Below are 18,310 nucleotides of genomic sequence, written 5' to 3'. Positions count from 1 at the left end.
TACTCAACACTCATACAAAAACTTTGGTAATAATTAAAGATGGTCTGAGTAGGAATTTTTTGGATTTTCTACTGTCAAGAAGTTGTAAACGTCGAAAAAGTCATATACCTGTATAAAACGGAAAAAATATCCAAAATATTTACAGGATCTTTAGATTTTTTTTTTTTTGTTTTCAAAAACTATTTTCAATATCCTTAGTCATGAAAACGTCATATTGAAGTATTTTTGATTTTTTATGTTTTGAAATTTTTACTCGAAAGCAATTTGCAGACATAGAAACGTCTGAATGCAATCCGTTTTCAAATTGCTGAAACTGTGAAAATTGTTGTGGCAAAAATCGGATTTAGGTACAACTTGTGGGCATGCAAAATACCAACCATGCAGATTGAAATTTATTTATTACTGCGATTTTAATACGGCTATGTGAAACTGGCAGTAATACGCCTATATTTTCTTATTTTTATACACGCAAAGAAAAAAACGTTTGGAAAACGTGTACCGAAAACGTTTTTCTTTTTTAAACTTTTATCACCAAAAAAATTCGTTTGTAGCAAAATTTTTATTTTTTCAATAAAAAAAATATTTTTGAACCAACAACACAGTCCATTTCGTTTATATCAAACACTGTTCTTTTCTGACTTTAGGTCTTTAATAAGACACATTTTACAGTTTATAGTAAAAATTTAATATAGTAGAATGTAATGTTGAACATTTTTTCGGAATCTTCCGACCATATCTGGAATATATGTAAAAAAAAACTACTTTGGTCGAAGCAGGGATCGAACCCACGACCCTTGGTATGCAAGTCGGACGAAGCAACCACTGCTCCACGGTGCCCAACTAAATGTATTTTTCTGTTAAATAAACTTTGTTTAATCGGCTCGTGGGCGCCGCAAGCTACGCTATAAAAATATAACTTATAAGGGTAATTGTCTATTGATGACAATATTGGTACCATAGCTCAGTGGATAGTGTGTTGGCTTACAAATTGCATGGTCCGCGCTTCGATTATCCGTCCAGGCGAAAGGTAAAAACAAAATTTTAAAATTTATAAAATCGTATAATTTCTTCTACATTGTTTGTATTACAAAAAAAGATGCTAATAACTAAAACACTTCGTGGAAGTGAGAAAGATGTGAGGGAAAATGCAATTAGCTAGAAAAAATTTTATGAAATTGTTTTTACATCCTGGAAAAGAATAAACGTTTATCACAAAAAGTATATACTTTTCTTCCAAATTCACTTCCTTTCAAAGAAAAGCAAATGAGAAACGAACTTTGTTTGTCTAAAATTTCGTTTGGGTGGAAAGAATTATTTTTTTGCGTGTACCCTGCGCCACACTGTGGAACAGGGTATTATAAGTTAGTACATATGTTTGCAACACCCAGAAGGAGACGGGATAGACACATGGTGTCTTTGGCAATATTTCTCAGGGCCGGCCCCTGAGTCGATCTAGCCATGTCCGTCCGTCCGTCTGTCTGTGAACACATTTTTGTGATCAAAGTCTAGGTTTTAGGTCTAGTTTTAGTCCAATCGTCTTCGAATTTGCCACAAGTTTCTGTTTTGGGTCAGAATAGAGCCCTATTGATTTTGGAAGAAATCGGTTCAGATTTAGATATAGCTCCCATATATATCTTTTGCCCGATATGCACTTATATTGGACCAGAAGCCAGAGTTGTACCCTGATTTGCTAGAAATTTTGCACTAGGAGAACAATTGGCACCATAGTCAAATATGCCAAATTTTTGTTGAAATCGGTTAAGATTTATATATAGCTCCCATATATATCTTTCGCCCGATTTGGACACATATAACCACAGAGACCAAAGTTTTATTCCGATTTAGTTGAAACTTTGCACAGGGAGTGGAATTACGGTTCTTGATGTGCATGCTAATTTTCATTGAAATCGGTTCAGATTTAGATATAGCTTTCATATATATCTTTCGTCCGATTTTCCGTAATATGACCACAGAGGTCAAAGCTGTAATCCGATTTACGTGAAAGTTTGCACATGGAGTAGAACTAACATTGTAGCTATGCATATAAAATTTGGTTAAAATCAGTTCAGATTTAGATATAGCTTCCATATATATGTTTTTCCGATTTGGGAAAAATGGTCAAAATACCCACATTTTCCTCATAAAATCGCCACTGGTAAGTCGAAAACTTGTAAAACTGACTGAAATTTTCCTATAATTCTAATACACATCTATCGACCGATAAATCATAAATACAAGTTTGCAAAGTTGCCTCAAAATTGGTTCAGATTTAAATGTTTTCCATATTTTTTTGCTAACATTGTGTTCCAACCCTGGGCATTAGCCGACTTAAATTTTAGGTCTATACACTGAAAAAATATTAACGTGATATTAAAGATTTCGCAACCTACATTCTAGGATGCAAAATTTACAAAAAAAATAATGAAATTTTAATTAAAATAAAGTTAATAATCTTTGCCTCAAAAATTTTTTTCATTAAATGTAGGACACAAATTTTGTAAATTTGCGTCCCTCAGTTAAAGTCGCATGTCTTTGAACAAAGGCTAATTTTCCTTAAAATAAAGAAACACATTTTTGATTTAAAGAAATTGTCCGTAAATTAACTGAAATATTGAAACTTCAGATTTAAGATAAAAACGCTTCAAATATAGGCTAATACTTATTTTGAGGATTTAGCGTCTTTGGTTTAACGTTTTTTGGAATTAAGAAAACACTTTTTACTTTGAAGTATCCGTTATAATTTGGATTTTTAAACTGGCATTTGTGTTTGTACGTGAGTACCTTTATTAATAAACCTCGAATAGAGAATGAAAATTTGATAAATGAGATCTGTATCCTAATTTTAATTTTATTGGTCCTAGATTTAAAGCCAGATAGGTCGCTAAAAATGTCTTTATTTTAAAAAAAGCCGCATCTTTGGCTCGGAATCAATACCAAAATCCTTAAAGGAAGGTCAAAATCTTTGGATCCAAGTAAACTTTTTTTGAGTGTAGATTTTGTAGACGTCTAACAATTTTTTTTTCAGATCGGGTCAGATTTAAATATATATATGGGAACATACACTCTTATATATAGCACACAAACCATTTGAAGGATTTGATATGGTATCAAAAACGTATACTGTACAACGAAGATTTACGACGTTTTTAACGTATAGTAAAAGACGTCGTAAATGTATGTCAAATACCTTACAGTTTACGACAGACCATCTCTGGTAATAATTGTAGCCACTGACTAGCTTAGATTTCGTCTATTATTTTTCAAATAGACGAAATCCCCTGGAAGAAGTCACCAAGTATTGACGAAACGTTGGAATAAAAATGTAAAAAGGTTTTCTTCTTTACATCAATGAATTTAGACCCAATTAGCTAAATAAAACATAAAATGAAATACCCCTACTTCAGCAGCTTTTTGTTATAAATGTTAGCCGACAAAACTACTGAAACTATTGTGCTGTTATTACAAATATTTATGAAAATTGGTTGTATGAGATATAGTACGTACATCTGAGACGAAATTTTAATAGTTGTCGTTGTGTCAAATTAGAAGAATGTGGGAATTAGATGTAAATAAATCTAAATTTGGAAATATTTTTTCCAATAGCATTAGCCGTTCATCAATATCAAAAAAATTCAGTATGGACACTCAGTGCTACATCGATTCAGGATCTTATCCACATTTGATAGATAATATTCCAATTTTCATGGAAATCAAAATGATTATACATTGACTGCGCACGGAAAAAAACCATCGTTAAACTAATGCTAAATTTAATTATTTTAATTGCAAAATACACAATTATTTGGTTTTAGTTTCATTTGAAAAAATTATTTTTTTTTTTTCGAAATTTTGCAATCCATATAACTAACTACTATTTCCTTTTCACTTGAATCATTATTTAGATATATCTTCCGTTATGATGTAAAACGATTAAATCAATTGTTCCGATCACACACGAACACTGAAAAAAAGCATGCCCGGTTCCAAAGATTTTGTCTTTACTTTAACAATTTTGGTATTGATTCCGAGCCAAAGAAGCGGAGAATTCAAGTAAGGATACTTTTAAGATACAAATTTCTTTTAAATTTAAGCTTTGTGTACTTGACTCTAGGAAGCAATTTTAATTTTTCGATTTTTCAGCTTTTCTTCTTCATGTGCTATCAAAGTCCTTTAAAAACAAGTTAACGACAACTTTAGTTTCCAAATTCAAAAACGACTTCCAGTAGAAATTATGCTATGTTTCAAGTAAAAAACTTCTTTAAAATAAAGTTTTGAAAAACATGTCCTATATTTGAACGATTTTTTGCTTTGTAGTCAATATGCAAAAAGACAAAAAATTTAAAGACAATTTCATTATTTTTAAAGAATTTTTCTGAATTATTAAAGTCAAGTTGACCTTAACCCAAAAAAATTTTCTTTCATGTTATGATACAAATTTTTAAGTTCAATCACTTAATTATAAGGACAACACAACTTCATTGGAAAGTTTATCGACTTTTGGACAAGGAAAACAAATTTATATTAGAGAAATGCATCTTCTACGCTAAGCAAAATTTACATTCGTTTTTTAAGGACATGAAATCTTTGGCCTCACGACAATATTTTTTTCAGTGAACACATCTAAAATAAAATTCAAATATTTTTATTGTGACATCCAAAGACAAAATTTAGATATCTCTTAGAAAGGGTTTCTGCATTCGGATTTATTTTAAAATAAAATAAACAAAATTTAATTAAACTGAAACAGGATTGTGGTGAAAATAAATCTTGATGGCTGTCCTTTATGGGTAAAATGCTTCCAACCTAAAAACTGATAAAAACGGAACAAACAAATAAAGCAGTCCGGAGCAATACCATCAGCATCAAGCAACTCTCATTCAATTTTCCACAAAAACAAGAAAAAAGAGACCACCATGAGTGATTTACTGAAAATCATGGACAATGGAAGAGCATTTTGAACAAAAGTGAAAAACTTAAAAATTGGGATATTTTTGTTTCATCTGCTCTTGTTTTTTATTTTTATTTATTTCTTGTGCAAAAATACAATGAGTCTCAAAAGTTCCATAGACCACACAGAAACACATACATACATCCTGGGCTTATATGGGAAACTGTGTATCTTTTGTTCAACGTAGATAGATAGATAGATAGATGTACAAAAATGTCTGTTACAGAAGTTCAAAATCCCTACAGACGAAGCAATATATGTAAGTAGGCTGGCAGGTATGACTGACAAGCGGACAGAGAAACAGGCAATTCAGTCCACCATCCTTGCTTGGTGTTGTTGTTTTCGTAAAACACAACACACACACTCACTCAACACAAATCACTTCGATAACATGTTTACCCACATGTAAAATCTCAATTAGAACCAGAGCATGTCCACACTATTCGTCTCCATTGTCCTTCTACCATCCCAAAAAAACAACAGCATAGGAAAACTCTACAGAATTTTATATACCATCAGCACTTTGAGGAAATGCCGGCATTTTTGTAAGTGCTCAAGGGCTAATGGTCATTATAGAAAGTTAAAATTCTTGGGAAATACACAAAAAAAGTAACAGGCGAAAATGTTTCGTAGTTAAGTGTAACACTTAAGGCAATTTCCCCGAATCAAGTGGTGACCGCAGCACAATTTTTCAGGTAGTCGTCAATGATACAATTACACAAGAGTTTTACAATGTATGAACAAACAAAACCCCCAGAAGTTGAAAGTAAAACTACAACTTTTTCGAATAACTCAAATATTAAATTTAATTATACAATGAAAATGTTGTAAAGAAATAAATGAATAAACATGAAGAGGTTATTTTTAATATCATCCTGAAAGTATGCAACACTATTTCAAGAGGCGAATGGTATATTCTGAGGAAAACATTGCAAATTTTAATCTAAATGCGCTTCAAAATATTTATGCATTTTTTACATTCATAGAATAAAAATAAAAACAAGTAAGGAAAGTCTAAAGTCGGGCGGGGCCGACTATATTATACCCTTCACCACTTTGTAAGTCCACATTTTCGATACCATATCAAATCCGTCCAATGTATTGGATGCTATATGAATCCATACACATATATTCTGTATATCTGAGCAGATCTGTACAGAGTTCTCCAATACTTATAGATTTTACATTTAAGTCGGCTAATGCGCTGAGGTGGAACACAATGTTAGTAAAAAAATATAGGAAACATTTAAAGATGAACCAATTTTGAGGCAACTTCGCAAAAGTGTATTTATGATTTATCGGTCGATAGATGTGTAATAGAGTAATAGGAAAATTTGAGTCATTTTGATAAGTTTTCGACTGGGCAGTGGCGATTTGATAAGGAAAATGTAGGTATTTCGGCCAGTTTTGCCTAAATAGGAAAAACATATATATGGAATCTATATCGAAATCTGAACCGATTGCAATCAAATTTCACATGCATAGTTACTATATTGAATCTACTCCCTGTGCAAAATTTCACGTAAATCGGATAACAACTTTGACCTCTGTGGTCATATGACGGAAAATCGGGCGAAAGATATATATGGGAGCTATATCAAAATCTGAACCGATTTCAACCAAAATAAACACGCATATGCAGAACCTTAATTCTACTGCCTGTGCAAAGTTTCAAGTTCAATTCTACTCCCTCTGCAAAATTTCACGTAAATCAGAGTAGCACTTTTCCCTCTGTGGGCATATTAGTCCAAATCGGGCGAATGATATATGTGGGAGCTATATCTAAATCTGAACCCACTTCAACTAAATTTTGCACAATTAACGATACTATAAAACGTACTCCTTGTGCAAAATTTCAAGCAACTCAGGGCAAAACTCTGGCTTTTGAGGCCATATAAATCTAAATCGGACGAAAGATATATATGGGAGCTATATCTTAATCGGAACCGATTTTAACCAAATTAAGCACACTTAACGATACTATTAAACGTACTTGTTGTGCAAAATTTGAAGCAAATCAGGGCAAAACTCTGGCTTTTGGGGCCATATATGCCCAAATCGGTCGAAAGATATATATGGGAGCTATATCTAAATCTGAACCGATTTCAACTAAAGTTGGCACAATTAACGATACTATTAAACGTACTCCTTGTACAAAATTTTAATCAAATCAGGGCAAAACTCTGGCTTTTGAAGCCATATAAGTCAAAAGCGGACGAAAGATATATAGGGGAGCTATATCTAAATCTGAACCGATTTCAACTACATTTGGCACAATTAACGATACTATTAAACGTACTCCTTGTGCAAAATTTGAAGCAAATCAGGGCAAAACTCTCGCTTTTGGGGCCATATAAGTCCAAATCGGACGAAAGATATATATGGGAGCTATATATAAATCTGAACCGATTTAGCTAATATTTGGCAGTTTTTACGGGACTGACAAAACATTCAGATGTACAAAATTTGAAGAACGTCGGTTCATAAATACGTGAATTATGATCAAATCGGTGATAACTATATATGGCAGCTATATCTAAATCTGAACCGATTTTTTCCAAAATCAATAGCGATTGTCTTCTACCCGAAGAAAGACGTTATGTCAAATTTGAAGACGATCGGACTTAAACTGCGACCTGTACTTTGTGCACAAAATTTCATATACAGACAGACGGACGGACAGACAGACAGACGGACATCGCTAAATCGACTCAGAATTTAATTATAAGCCGATCGGTATACTAAAAGATGGGTCTATGACAATTATTTCTTGGCGTTACATACAAATGCACAAACTTATTATACCCTGTACCACAGTAGTGGTGAAGGGTATAATAATATGAGAACAGAGAGGAATTGAAAACATAATAGGGACTTTATAACGAGAGAGTGGAAAAGTATATTGTTGTAAAATCGAAAAGACTAATAATGGCAATCCGTGCAGAAATCCTTTTAAAAATATTTTCATATCAACTTTACAATCACATTTTGAGAATATTTTATTCTTTCTTGATTTGGTCTTTTTCTAATTTGTTCTAAGAGTTCATATCAAATACAACTGTGTCAAAAAGATTAAATGGTACTTACATTTCGAATTTCCTTAATTTTTTGTCCACCTTTGCCAATTATGCATCCGGCTAAACTCTGATGAATCAACAAGCGAACATCAAATTCATCGTCACGCTGGAAAAATGAAAAAAAAAACTGTTATTTATATGCGTTGCTCTATAGGGTACGGTATACAAAGCAATTTTTCCATGGACTTGGTTGAGTATCTTTTATAGTGGATTACCTATATATTCTTACATTAAATCAAGACTTATGATAATTTATTTTAATTTCTCAATAAATATTTGTAGGAAGGCATCAGAAAGAGTTCGGTGTGGTGAATTCGGCGATTACACGCTGGGGAAATTCGCAAATGCTCTAGCCAACCGCGAATTCATTGTTTAGCGCGATCCGAAAGTTTCTACTTCGTTTCATTAATATGAACTGAATCATGGATCTAAGAATTGTCGAAACAATAACCGGCATATTCTCCAAAACGCAGGGACGGTTATGGCCCCCATTTTCTGTGATTCTTAAAGAACGACCACATTGGCTTCTTGGAGAATAACAATAAGATCACAGAGCTGTACTATGCCAATTTTTTGGGTCGATTCGATAAGACAGATAATCCTACCGATTAGCTACGGTTGAATCGATCGAAAATGCGAAGTTTTCTTTTGGCCAGAAAGGTGATGACCACCATTTCTTGCGAGTCACAAACTGTAATCAGCCATCGATTATTTGTAGAAGGATGCACTTTAATGGAAGAAAACGAAACAACTGGCATTTCACTACCTCCAATACGCCACGAAATGCCATTCGAACTGCTGCTATATATACCGTATTATTTGTGCCAGTATATTTTGGTTTACAAATTAAAAAAAAAAAAAAGTAAACGACAGCCTACACAGTGAGCCAATAAAGGAGCCACCGTGGTGCAATGGTTAGCATGCCCGCCTTGCATACACAGGGTCGTGGGTTCAAACACAGTTTCAACCAAACACCATCGGTGTTTGGTTTATCCACCTCAGTGATGCTGGTGACATTTCAGTGAGTTTCAAAGCTTCTCTAAGTGGTTTCACTGCAATGTGGAACGCCTTTCGGATCGGCTATAAAAAGTAGGTTCCATGTCATTAAGCTTAACATGGAATCGGGCAGCACTCAGTGATAAGAGAGGCCTACACAGAAAAAAATATCACAAAAACTTTTTCTATTAACATTTTAATTGAATTCTAAAAAATATTTAATTAAAAATTTAATCGGTTCAACATTTTTTTTGATTGAAACAAAAATCAATCACAAAAATTAATTATATCAATTAATTTTTTTAATGTAACAATTAATTTTTTAATTGACTTTGATTATTGATACTATTATTTCTGTGCTTGAAGGCATTTCAATTAAAAATTAATTGAATCAATTAATTTCCTGATTGAAGGCATAAAGTATTTTTTGTGTGTATTTTGGCTGGTGTCAAAAAATTAGGAGTATCGCTCGGCCAAGTGTATCCTCCTGTTTCAATATTTTTACTATGTATTTATTGGAACACCCAATTTGACTTCTTAATCATCTAGGAGCCAAAATTTGAAACCGATTATCTTTCGATCCAGTTATGAATTTAATATGGACCAAGAAATTGGTATATTGGTATATTGGTTAGATAGATTTTTCTACGGAAGTGTCTGATGATTACAATCCATTTTTGTTATTATTAGGGCCAAAGGAAAACATTTTATTCCAAATACAATTTATGGCTCTTGCTTATCTCCATGCTATTTTCCATGAAAAATATTGCTTAAATGATACTGTACATTTAGGAAATTGGATTTAAATTGGAATTAAATAACAACACTTACCTCTTCATAGTATTTCATCATTTCGGTAATAATCGACATGGTATCATCCAATTCGGCTGATATCAAAATAGTTCTAGATTCAATGGAAAGACAATAAAAGCAAAAAAACATTAAATAAAATCAATTGACCACACGACAACAAAAACAAAAGGTAATTAATTACAATTCACAGAATACGAAAGGTATGAAATAAATAAAACTAAAAAAACAGTCCTTTTACTTTTCAAAATGACTTTCCCACATACAATCAATTAAAGGCAAATTTTTGTAGGGTTTGAAGAACTAGCAGCTTTTTTTGTGATCATTTATACAATTTGCTAAATGAAAGCTGAGAGACACAAAACGAAAGGAGGATAGAGAGAGACAGAAGAAATTGGAAAAATATGTGTATTTACAACAAAAAAAGATTATATAAATTTTTGATATGGCCACAAAGTTATCAGAAATTTTTCTTTGGTTTACTTCATAGATTACAGGCAAGCACACACATACAGGAAATATAAACACGCACATAAACAGGAACAAGGGTCATTATGACAGGTCAGGTCAATATCCCATTCAAGGCAACCATCCTATATATATATGCTATATTGGTTTACGACACCATGGCTGTCATCGTCAATTAGTTAAGTCATATTAGACACAGAACAAAATATCGACAAAAAAAGGTACAGGTATCCAGGTATAGGGGCAGGGAAATGGATTGTTCGATGTTTTAGGTTTCTTAGTAGTTGGTTAGCTTAGGCTAAGTTATTCGGTTCAATGTGTCGAGATTGATTAACCAACGCATAACAACAACAAAACACACACTTAACGATACGATGTTCTCTAATGCATTTGGCCTTAAACCATGATGGTGAGATTTGGTGAGGTATTAATAGAAACTAATGCTGGCTGTTATCGATTTGCGGGGGAGGAATCTATCGTTAGTTCTCTTTAGTTGTACTTACATACTAGTATTGTTATGTAATTAGTTTATAAAAGGACTAAAATTGATAATTATGATCACATCATCATTGCATAAGTTAGTGTCGATGATATCTATTGGTCTAGTGCTGACTATGGTGGTAATGACGCTAGCATTTGAAAATACCAACGACGAATGAACTAAAAAAATCGTACAATGGTAAGAACTGATAATAACGATTGGTACACTTAATGAACTGGAAAATCCAATTGGCGGGCAGAACACATAATTAATGCCGTTTTAATTAACTAATATACATATTTATATACATATACTCCTGTATTTATATCAAAACTAGTGTTTATTTTATTTAGACAAAAAATATGTAACCAATAATATTTCTATTAAATCATGCTTGGTAAAGGTAAATATCATCAAGTACAGCATATCTTAAGGCGTTATTAGATTAACATAAGATAATAATAAAAAATCTATTCAGGACACTAACAACAACGGCCCCTACACAGAAAAAATTTCACGAAAATTTTTCCAATTAAAGTCTTGAGTTTTAAAAAATATTCAATAAAAAATTTAATTGATTCAACAAATTGAAACACAAATTAATAGTACCAATTAATTTTTAAATTGAATCAATTAATTTTTTAATTGATACGATCATTTCTGTAATTGAAGACATTTCAATTAAAAATTAATTGGATCAATTAATTTCGTGATTAAATCAGGAAAAAAGTTTTTGTGTGTATATGGGGATGTAGCCTTTAAATAAATACTAAATTTTCATATGTTCTACATTAAGTTCCATATGATTAATATAGATACAATTGGTCTTCTTATTATTATCAATATCTTATAGTCATTTGGTATTTTTTTTATTCCAATAAAAATTTTAATTAATTACTAGAAATGGAATGATTTTTTTTATAAATGCTTGATACAAACATTTCAAAAAGTACCACATATTTTTAGGCTATTTTTAAAGAAAATTCAGGACACTACATATAAGCCACTAAAAGACCTATATATGACTACTGTTATTATTTTGTATTTCTTGGTACAGCGAACAAAACTAATCGTAAAAACTTTTAGGATTTAAAATATAATCCAAAGAATTTTGATGAACGAAGGAACTTTTTTGTTAATTGCAGCACTCTCACTTCTTTAAAGCTTTCAATATAATTAACAAACATTTTATATTTCTAATGAATTGTATTTAATGTTCCACATTAGCCCCTAATTTATTCTAGTATGTTAGTTTCAGACAAATTTATATTTTTATATATTGAGGCTAACCTTAAAAAAATAGCAGTTAAGAGTTTACTATTTTAGCAAACAGTGAATGTTGTCTCCTTTCAATAGATTTTTTTTTTTTTTGTGTTTAATCAGGGTTTTCTGCTATTTCTACTACTTCAATGATTAAAAATATCTAAATTACTCCACCTTGGACTTTTATTTAATTGTTTATGTTTTATTTTGTTTATGTTAATTTGATCGCACTAAAAAGTCACATAATGATAAAAAAGTCGCTTTTATTTGTGAGGTCTTTTTATTACAAAAAAGTTCTGTAAAACAACACATAAAAAATAAAGGAACAGTCAGTCCCTTTAACATAAAAAAATATTTTACCAACTTATTGTTATATAAAATCCAGTAAAACGTAAACTTGCAAGAGAGTAAAAATTGATATTTTTCTTTGCTATCATTAAATTAAAATTATTATATTAAAATTATCACAATGGCTGCCACTTTAATCTAACCTTCTCTTTGCTAAAATTAGCAGAAATGTACGTGAACAGTACCAATTTACCATCAGCCAATTTAAAGCTTTTAAATTAATTAAAATAATAAAAATATATATTTTTTATATTACACAAATAGAAAGTTTCATTATATTAACGAAATGTGTCGTTAAAAGTCAGCCAATAAAACAAATTCGTTATTACAACGAATTTTTTCGTTAATATAACGAATTTTCTGCAAATCAACGTTTCGTGCTATTAACGAACATCTCTATTTCTCAAATGTCACATTTGATCTCTCTTGCTCTTTTTTGTTGGCTTTTTGGAGTAAACGAACGACTCCCACTAAAAATTTGTGTTATCAAAAATGATTTGGTACTAGAACGGATCTAGTGGTTGAAATGGTATGCAATAAAACAACTACTGAACAAACCCGAACACCGAGTACGTTAGGTATCGTAGGTTAGGTGTCAATTGGGATACTATACGAGATTTACTTCTCTCTTATTAATGGAGGCTTCTATGGGTAGCTCAATCACAAGTGAACTCCTGTTTATGCCGAGTTCACACGGCGTTTCACATTGCGGTGAAGTACTTAGATAAGCTTTGAAACACTCAGCATCCACCGCTGAAACACATTTTGCTGTTTGGTCGAAACTGGGGTTGAATCCATGACCAAGGCGGGCCATTGTGCAACGGTGGCTCCCACCTAAGGCGCACGGCGATGAATTCCCCATTTGGAAAATTGCTTTAAATTGAAGCACTTTCTTTAGTCGCACGTTTTACATATTTTAAAAAAGTCGCATGACGTGGGAAAGGTTGTAAAATGCGACTAAAGTCACACAACGGTAACACTGATCGAATATAGTCTGAGGCACGTAGTTGTTCATCTTGATTTTATCAAATTTAAAAAAATCGACTTTTATCTCTGTTTAAATATTTGAAAAGATGATTTTTCGAAATTTTCAAAATTTCGAACAATCGAATTTACAATAATTGAGATGATGGAAAATCAATTTTCTAGCTTCACTTTTCAAAGTTTAGAATGCTATACGTTCGAATTTTGTAATATAGTCAAAACCTCTCATATTGGGATTCTGAAAAGCGGGCACTTTTCAAAAGTGCACTTTTTGTAAGTCGTTCGATATGTTTATAAAATACGTTTTTTTCTTCAGAAATTCAATTAATTAAGTAAAAATATAAAACCTCAATTTTTTGGATTTCTGGATCCGAGCTTGTTAAAAAAAATGTACAGTGCTTAGGAAAAATAGGTACTTTATGCATTTAGTCATTTCAACTTTTTTAAATTAATTTTTAATTTTAATTTTTTACTAGCTTTTTTGCTACACAATATATAGTAATGTCGTATAAGTAGGTAGACTCCTATTTAAAAAATCGATTAATGCGTAGCTATAACTAAACATTCTAATTGTATAAGTAATTAAAAATAGAATGGTCCTGATTTTTGGATTTCTAACAACAAATAGTTTACAAAAACTTTTTAACAAAAATAAGACTTAAACCTAATAATTATTGACTTGGTTATATAGGAAACGAGAGAAAAAATGTTTTGTGTTTTTTTTTTTTTTTTTTTTTTAATAGTAAGAGAGATCTTTACCGTTCAGGGCCTTGGGAATCGTCGACAGATACAGTGGCTTTATACTGCTCAATAGTATGGGGGTTATTTTATTCAATTGATGTTCACAATGGTGGCAGTGGTAGTTGGTGTTTGTTACATGGACCCAGTGAAAGGGATATACAATAATATTTGGTCGTTGATTGGTATTATTTGTTACAGATTTCAAAAAGGTCCCACAAAGATGGTTTTCATATAATCCAAAATTTGAGCAAACACTTAATAAAAGGTGTTTGTGGTGGTGTTGGTACGTAGAAATCAGATTTTCAATATAGATTTTTGATATTTTGTAATATAGTTTGCCGATAACAATCAAGAGGGCATGTGGCCGCCAGGCGGATGGGCAAATGGTCAGATGGTCCAATGGTCAGGTGTTATAATTGGTCACAGGCATTCATGGATTCATAGAAATATATAACCACCAACCCCAGTTGTTTTATACAGATGTTTTGGTTTTGGTCAATCGGGCATATAAGCCGGGCCAGGCAATATGTTGTGGTAGTAGTATTTGGTTTGAAACACACAAGACACGGAATCATATTTGGCACATATGAAAAATCGGTGATAAATTATGGTATTTAAGTTTTTTATTATTTTTATTTTTTTTTTAAGATTCAAAACCACATCAATCGGTGGGTGTTTGGTTGTTCGGTCGGTCGATTATTTAGATATTCGGGCACGGGCAGGCAGGAGGCAGAGACAGGACCATTTGGTTTAATTTTTTTGTTAGGTCAAATATTGGAGGTTTTACATTTTTTTGTTTTCGATTTTGAAATCAAAGATTTTTTGGTTTGATTTGCAACATAATCAGAGATTGATTTGTTGATGGGTTTGATTTGTGGTTTAATAAATGATTTATGTTTGGTTTTATTCGTTTTTAGATTGAAGGGTGGGGCGAGAAAAAGAGAAAGAGAAAAATTTATCATTTAATTAATGGTTAATTGCAAGGTTTTTTTGGTTTGTATTATTTGTATTGTTTTTTTTTTCTTTTTGTGTTTCCACTTCAAATATTTCCATAGCTGGTCTAACTAAAAGAGATTAAAAAACTACTTTTGTATTTTTTTAGAGCTAAGCTAAGCTAAGAAAAGAAAGGAGCAGAAGGGACTATACCAGCACACCAAAAAACAAGCATGATTGGCAAAAGTCCCTACACCACATTAGCTAGCACAGTAGTCAAAGTATTGGGTTAAATGGTAATACTTAAAGAAGACAAATCTAAATAATAAATTATAAACCAAGATTACACTATGCAACATATTACACAAAACCTTCAATCACTTGAAGAATCACCATATTATTTTTTCAAATTACTTTCGATACATTGATCACGAAAATGTTAACAATTTTTCCCAAAAGACACGTTTCATAAGCCTCCAAATAGCAATAATAATAAATGAAAACTTATTCCATTTGATATTAGAAAATGTGTAATATTATAATATAAAAAAAAGAATATATTGGGATACTAATCTGTCTATTTACTAATAGTATGCCAACATGTCTTACACTCATGAAACAGTGAACCGACATTGAAGGAACATTATAAGTATAAGTAAATATTTATTATACATAATTATTATTTTTTTCACTAAAGGTTGGTATTAAGTTCGAGTTTAGCCGCTAAAATGAAAAATAAATCTCTAAAAGCAGAATAAAATAAAATCTTTTTTTTTTGCAAATTATTTATTTTATATTATTTTAACTTGGTGGGGAATGATCCAAAGCAACAATTGAAAAAGTTTATTTTCTTTATATTAAAAATTATTAAAGGAAAGTAACCGTGAAAAAATTTCTGTTTTAGCGCAATAATGCCAACTTAATACCGGCCTTTAAAGAAATTTTTTAAAGTAGTTTGAAGAACAATTTTTTAAAATTGCAAAAATGTGTGTGCTATACAAAGTTAAAGATGGACGCATTATTTGTAAAATTTAGAATTTTTAAGAAATTCTAAACTATTTTTTGGAAGACACGAATTTAACAAATCTTTATGGTTCATTTGTATATAATTTTATTCCTTTTTTAAGTTCATTTAACTAACGTATGCAAAAAAATATTACAGTCAAGGAAACTTTCATAAAACACAATATAATGAACTAAAATAGAATTAAATTGGCTTTAGAGCCATATAGGGTTCACTTTTTTCTTTGAGTGTTTAATTGGAATCAGGATTTTCTATAATAACTAGAACCGATAGGTTACGTATAGTAAAACCCATTAAATTCACTTTTAGACTATTCAGTCCATTGTGATACCACAATGTTCAGCTCAATGACAAGGGACCTTTTTTAGTCCGAACAGGAACAAAATTTGGGAGCCACCGTGGTGCAATGGTTAGCATGCCCTCCTCGCATACACAAGGCCGTGGGTTCGATTCCTGCTATGACCGAACACCAAAAAGTTTTTCAGCGGTGGATTATCCCACCTCAGTAATGCTGGTGACATTTCTGAGGGTTTCAAAACTTCTCTAAGTGGTTTCACTGCAAGGCTCGCCGTTCGGACTCGGCTATAAAAAGGAGGTCCCTTGTCATTGAGCTTAACATGGAATCGGGCAGCACTCAGTGATAAGAGAGAAGTTCACCACTGTGGTATCACATTGGACTGAATAGTCTAAGTGAGCCTGATACATCGGGCTGCCACATAACCTAACCTAACCTAGTCCGAACAGCGTTTCGTGTTACGCACACAAAAAATTTTTATCTGATTCATAACGAAATTATTTGATCCAACTAATTTTTTAATTGAAATGTCTTCAATCACAAAAAATTAATTGATCCAATTAAAAAAATAATTGATCCAATTTAAAAAAAATAATTGATACTATTAATTTGTGTGATTTTTATTTCAATTTAAAAATTTGTTGATTCAATTACTTTTTTTAATTGATTTTTTTAACTCCATTAGGATTTTAATTGGAAAAATTTTGGTGAATTTTTTTTCTGTGCGGCAAAACCAGTTAGAGAAGCTTTGAAAGCCTCAGCAGCATTAATGAGAGTAGATAAACCACCACTGTACAACTTTTTGGTGTTCAGCCGAAACTATGATTGAACCCACCATGATTCTTTATAGCAAGGTGGGCAACTTATTAACTTGTGAAATTACATCAATCACAGAATTCAATTAAATCCTCAATAATGAAACAATTGGTTCGTTTAATTAATTGGTAAAAATACTTCTGTACCACAGCAGTTTTGTTTTTAATCAAAAATATTACTTTTGAAATGTTTCCCAAAGAATGCGAAATCACTAATAAGGAGATGAATAAAACAAAAACATAACATTCTGGTTACCCTCTTTCATCTGAAATTTATCAAAACTTATTTTCAATGATTTTATAAAATTTTAAATACTAAATTTAATATTTCTAGAATCATATAACCCTTATGGACTGGCCTTAGAAATCTATTTTATGTGGAATGTACATATAAAACCACTTAAATAGGCGTAAATAAAAATCAATCAATTTTTGTTGCCATTTTCATGATCAATGATTCGAATATAGATAGGAAAAAGGTTTTAAATATCTGGGAAAATTTTGTTGCATAATGTTACTTTTTATTTATTTATTATACTTTTTTAATTAGAGTATACACTAGGTTAACAAAAACTTTTATTCCAGCAGTAATAGTAGTAGTAGTAGCATTATGAAAAGTCTAAAGGAAGAAACAAAAATCGAACAAGCTTGAAAGTTATGTTAAAACCAATTATAACCACTGTCGCGATGGCAAACGGATGAATGGGCATCACGTTTAGCTTGAGAAAGAGAGAGAGAGTAAAAAAAGGAAAGCACTTTCCAAATGACTTTTGGTTTTTTTTTTTTGCTTGTTTGTGACACACCTTCATCATCGCAAAAGGACAGAAGACACACAGAGTGGCACAACATTTACATATCATTTGCTAGGCGAATAATAAAATTAAATAGTAAGGAAAAAAAGACTCAATTTTTTTTCTTGGACATGGACAAAATATTGTGGTCTAGAAGCAAATTTCTTTAGAAAACATGGACACATACATGGAGAAACAACTGACTGGTAGAGATGATTGTCATAATAATAATAATAAAAGTAAGTAGTACAGAAAATCAAAACACAAATACAACTCAGTGTTTCTTCATATTGGAGGATTGTATTAAAGGCAACTTTTTTTAGTATACGGATTTCT

At 31.5% G+C, this 18,310-nt stretch overlaps 1 protein-coding gene across 4 annotated transcripts in view; it reads right to left on the bottom strand.

Moving 5' to 3' along the window:
* The window catches only part of HnRNP-K (Heterogeneous nuclear ribonucleoprotein K), a 172,133-nt gene that overhangs the window by 47,145 nt on the left and 106,678 nt on the right, over positions 1 to 18,310 (bottom strand). For all 4 annotated transcript variants that reach the window (XM_075313736.1, XM_075313733.1, XM_075313735.1 and 1 more), the window contains exons 4-6: positions 14,135 to 14,178; positions 9,853 to 9,925; positions 8,036 to 8,131 (exon numbers count right to left, since the gene is read on the bottom strand). In XM_075313736.1, coding sequence (XP_075169851.1) covers positions 8,036 to 8,131; positions 9,853 to 9,925; positions 14,135 to 14,178 — 213 coding nt within the window. The remainder of the gene's footprint in view (positions 1 to 8,035; positions 8,132 to 9,852; positions 9,926 to 14,134; positions 14,179 to 18,310) is intronic.

The sequence above is a fragment of the Haematobia irritans genome, chromosome 5 (genome assembly GCF_050003625.1).
Source record: "Haematobia irritans isolate KBUSLIRL chromosome 5, ASM5000362v1, whole genome shotgun sequence".
Lineage (NCBI taxonomy): Eukaryota > Metazoa > Arthropoda > Insecta > Diptera > Muscidae > Haematobia > Haematobia irritans.
The sequence above is the reverse complement of the archived record's forward strand: the minus strand, read 5'-3'. Positions and strand labels throughout refer to the sequence as shown.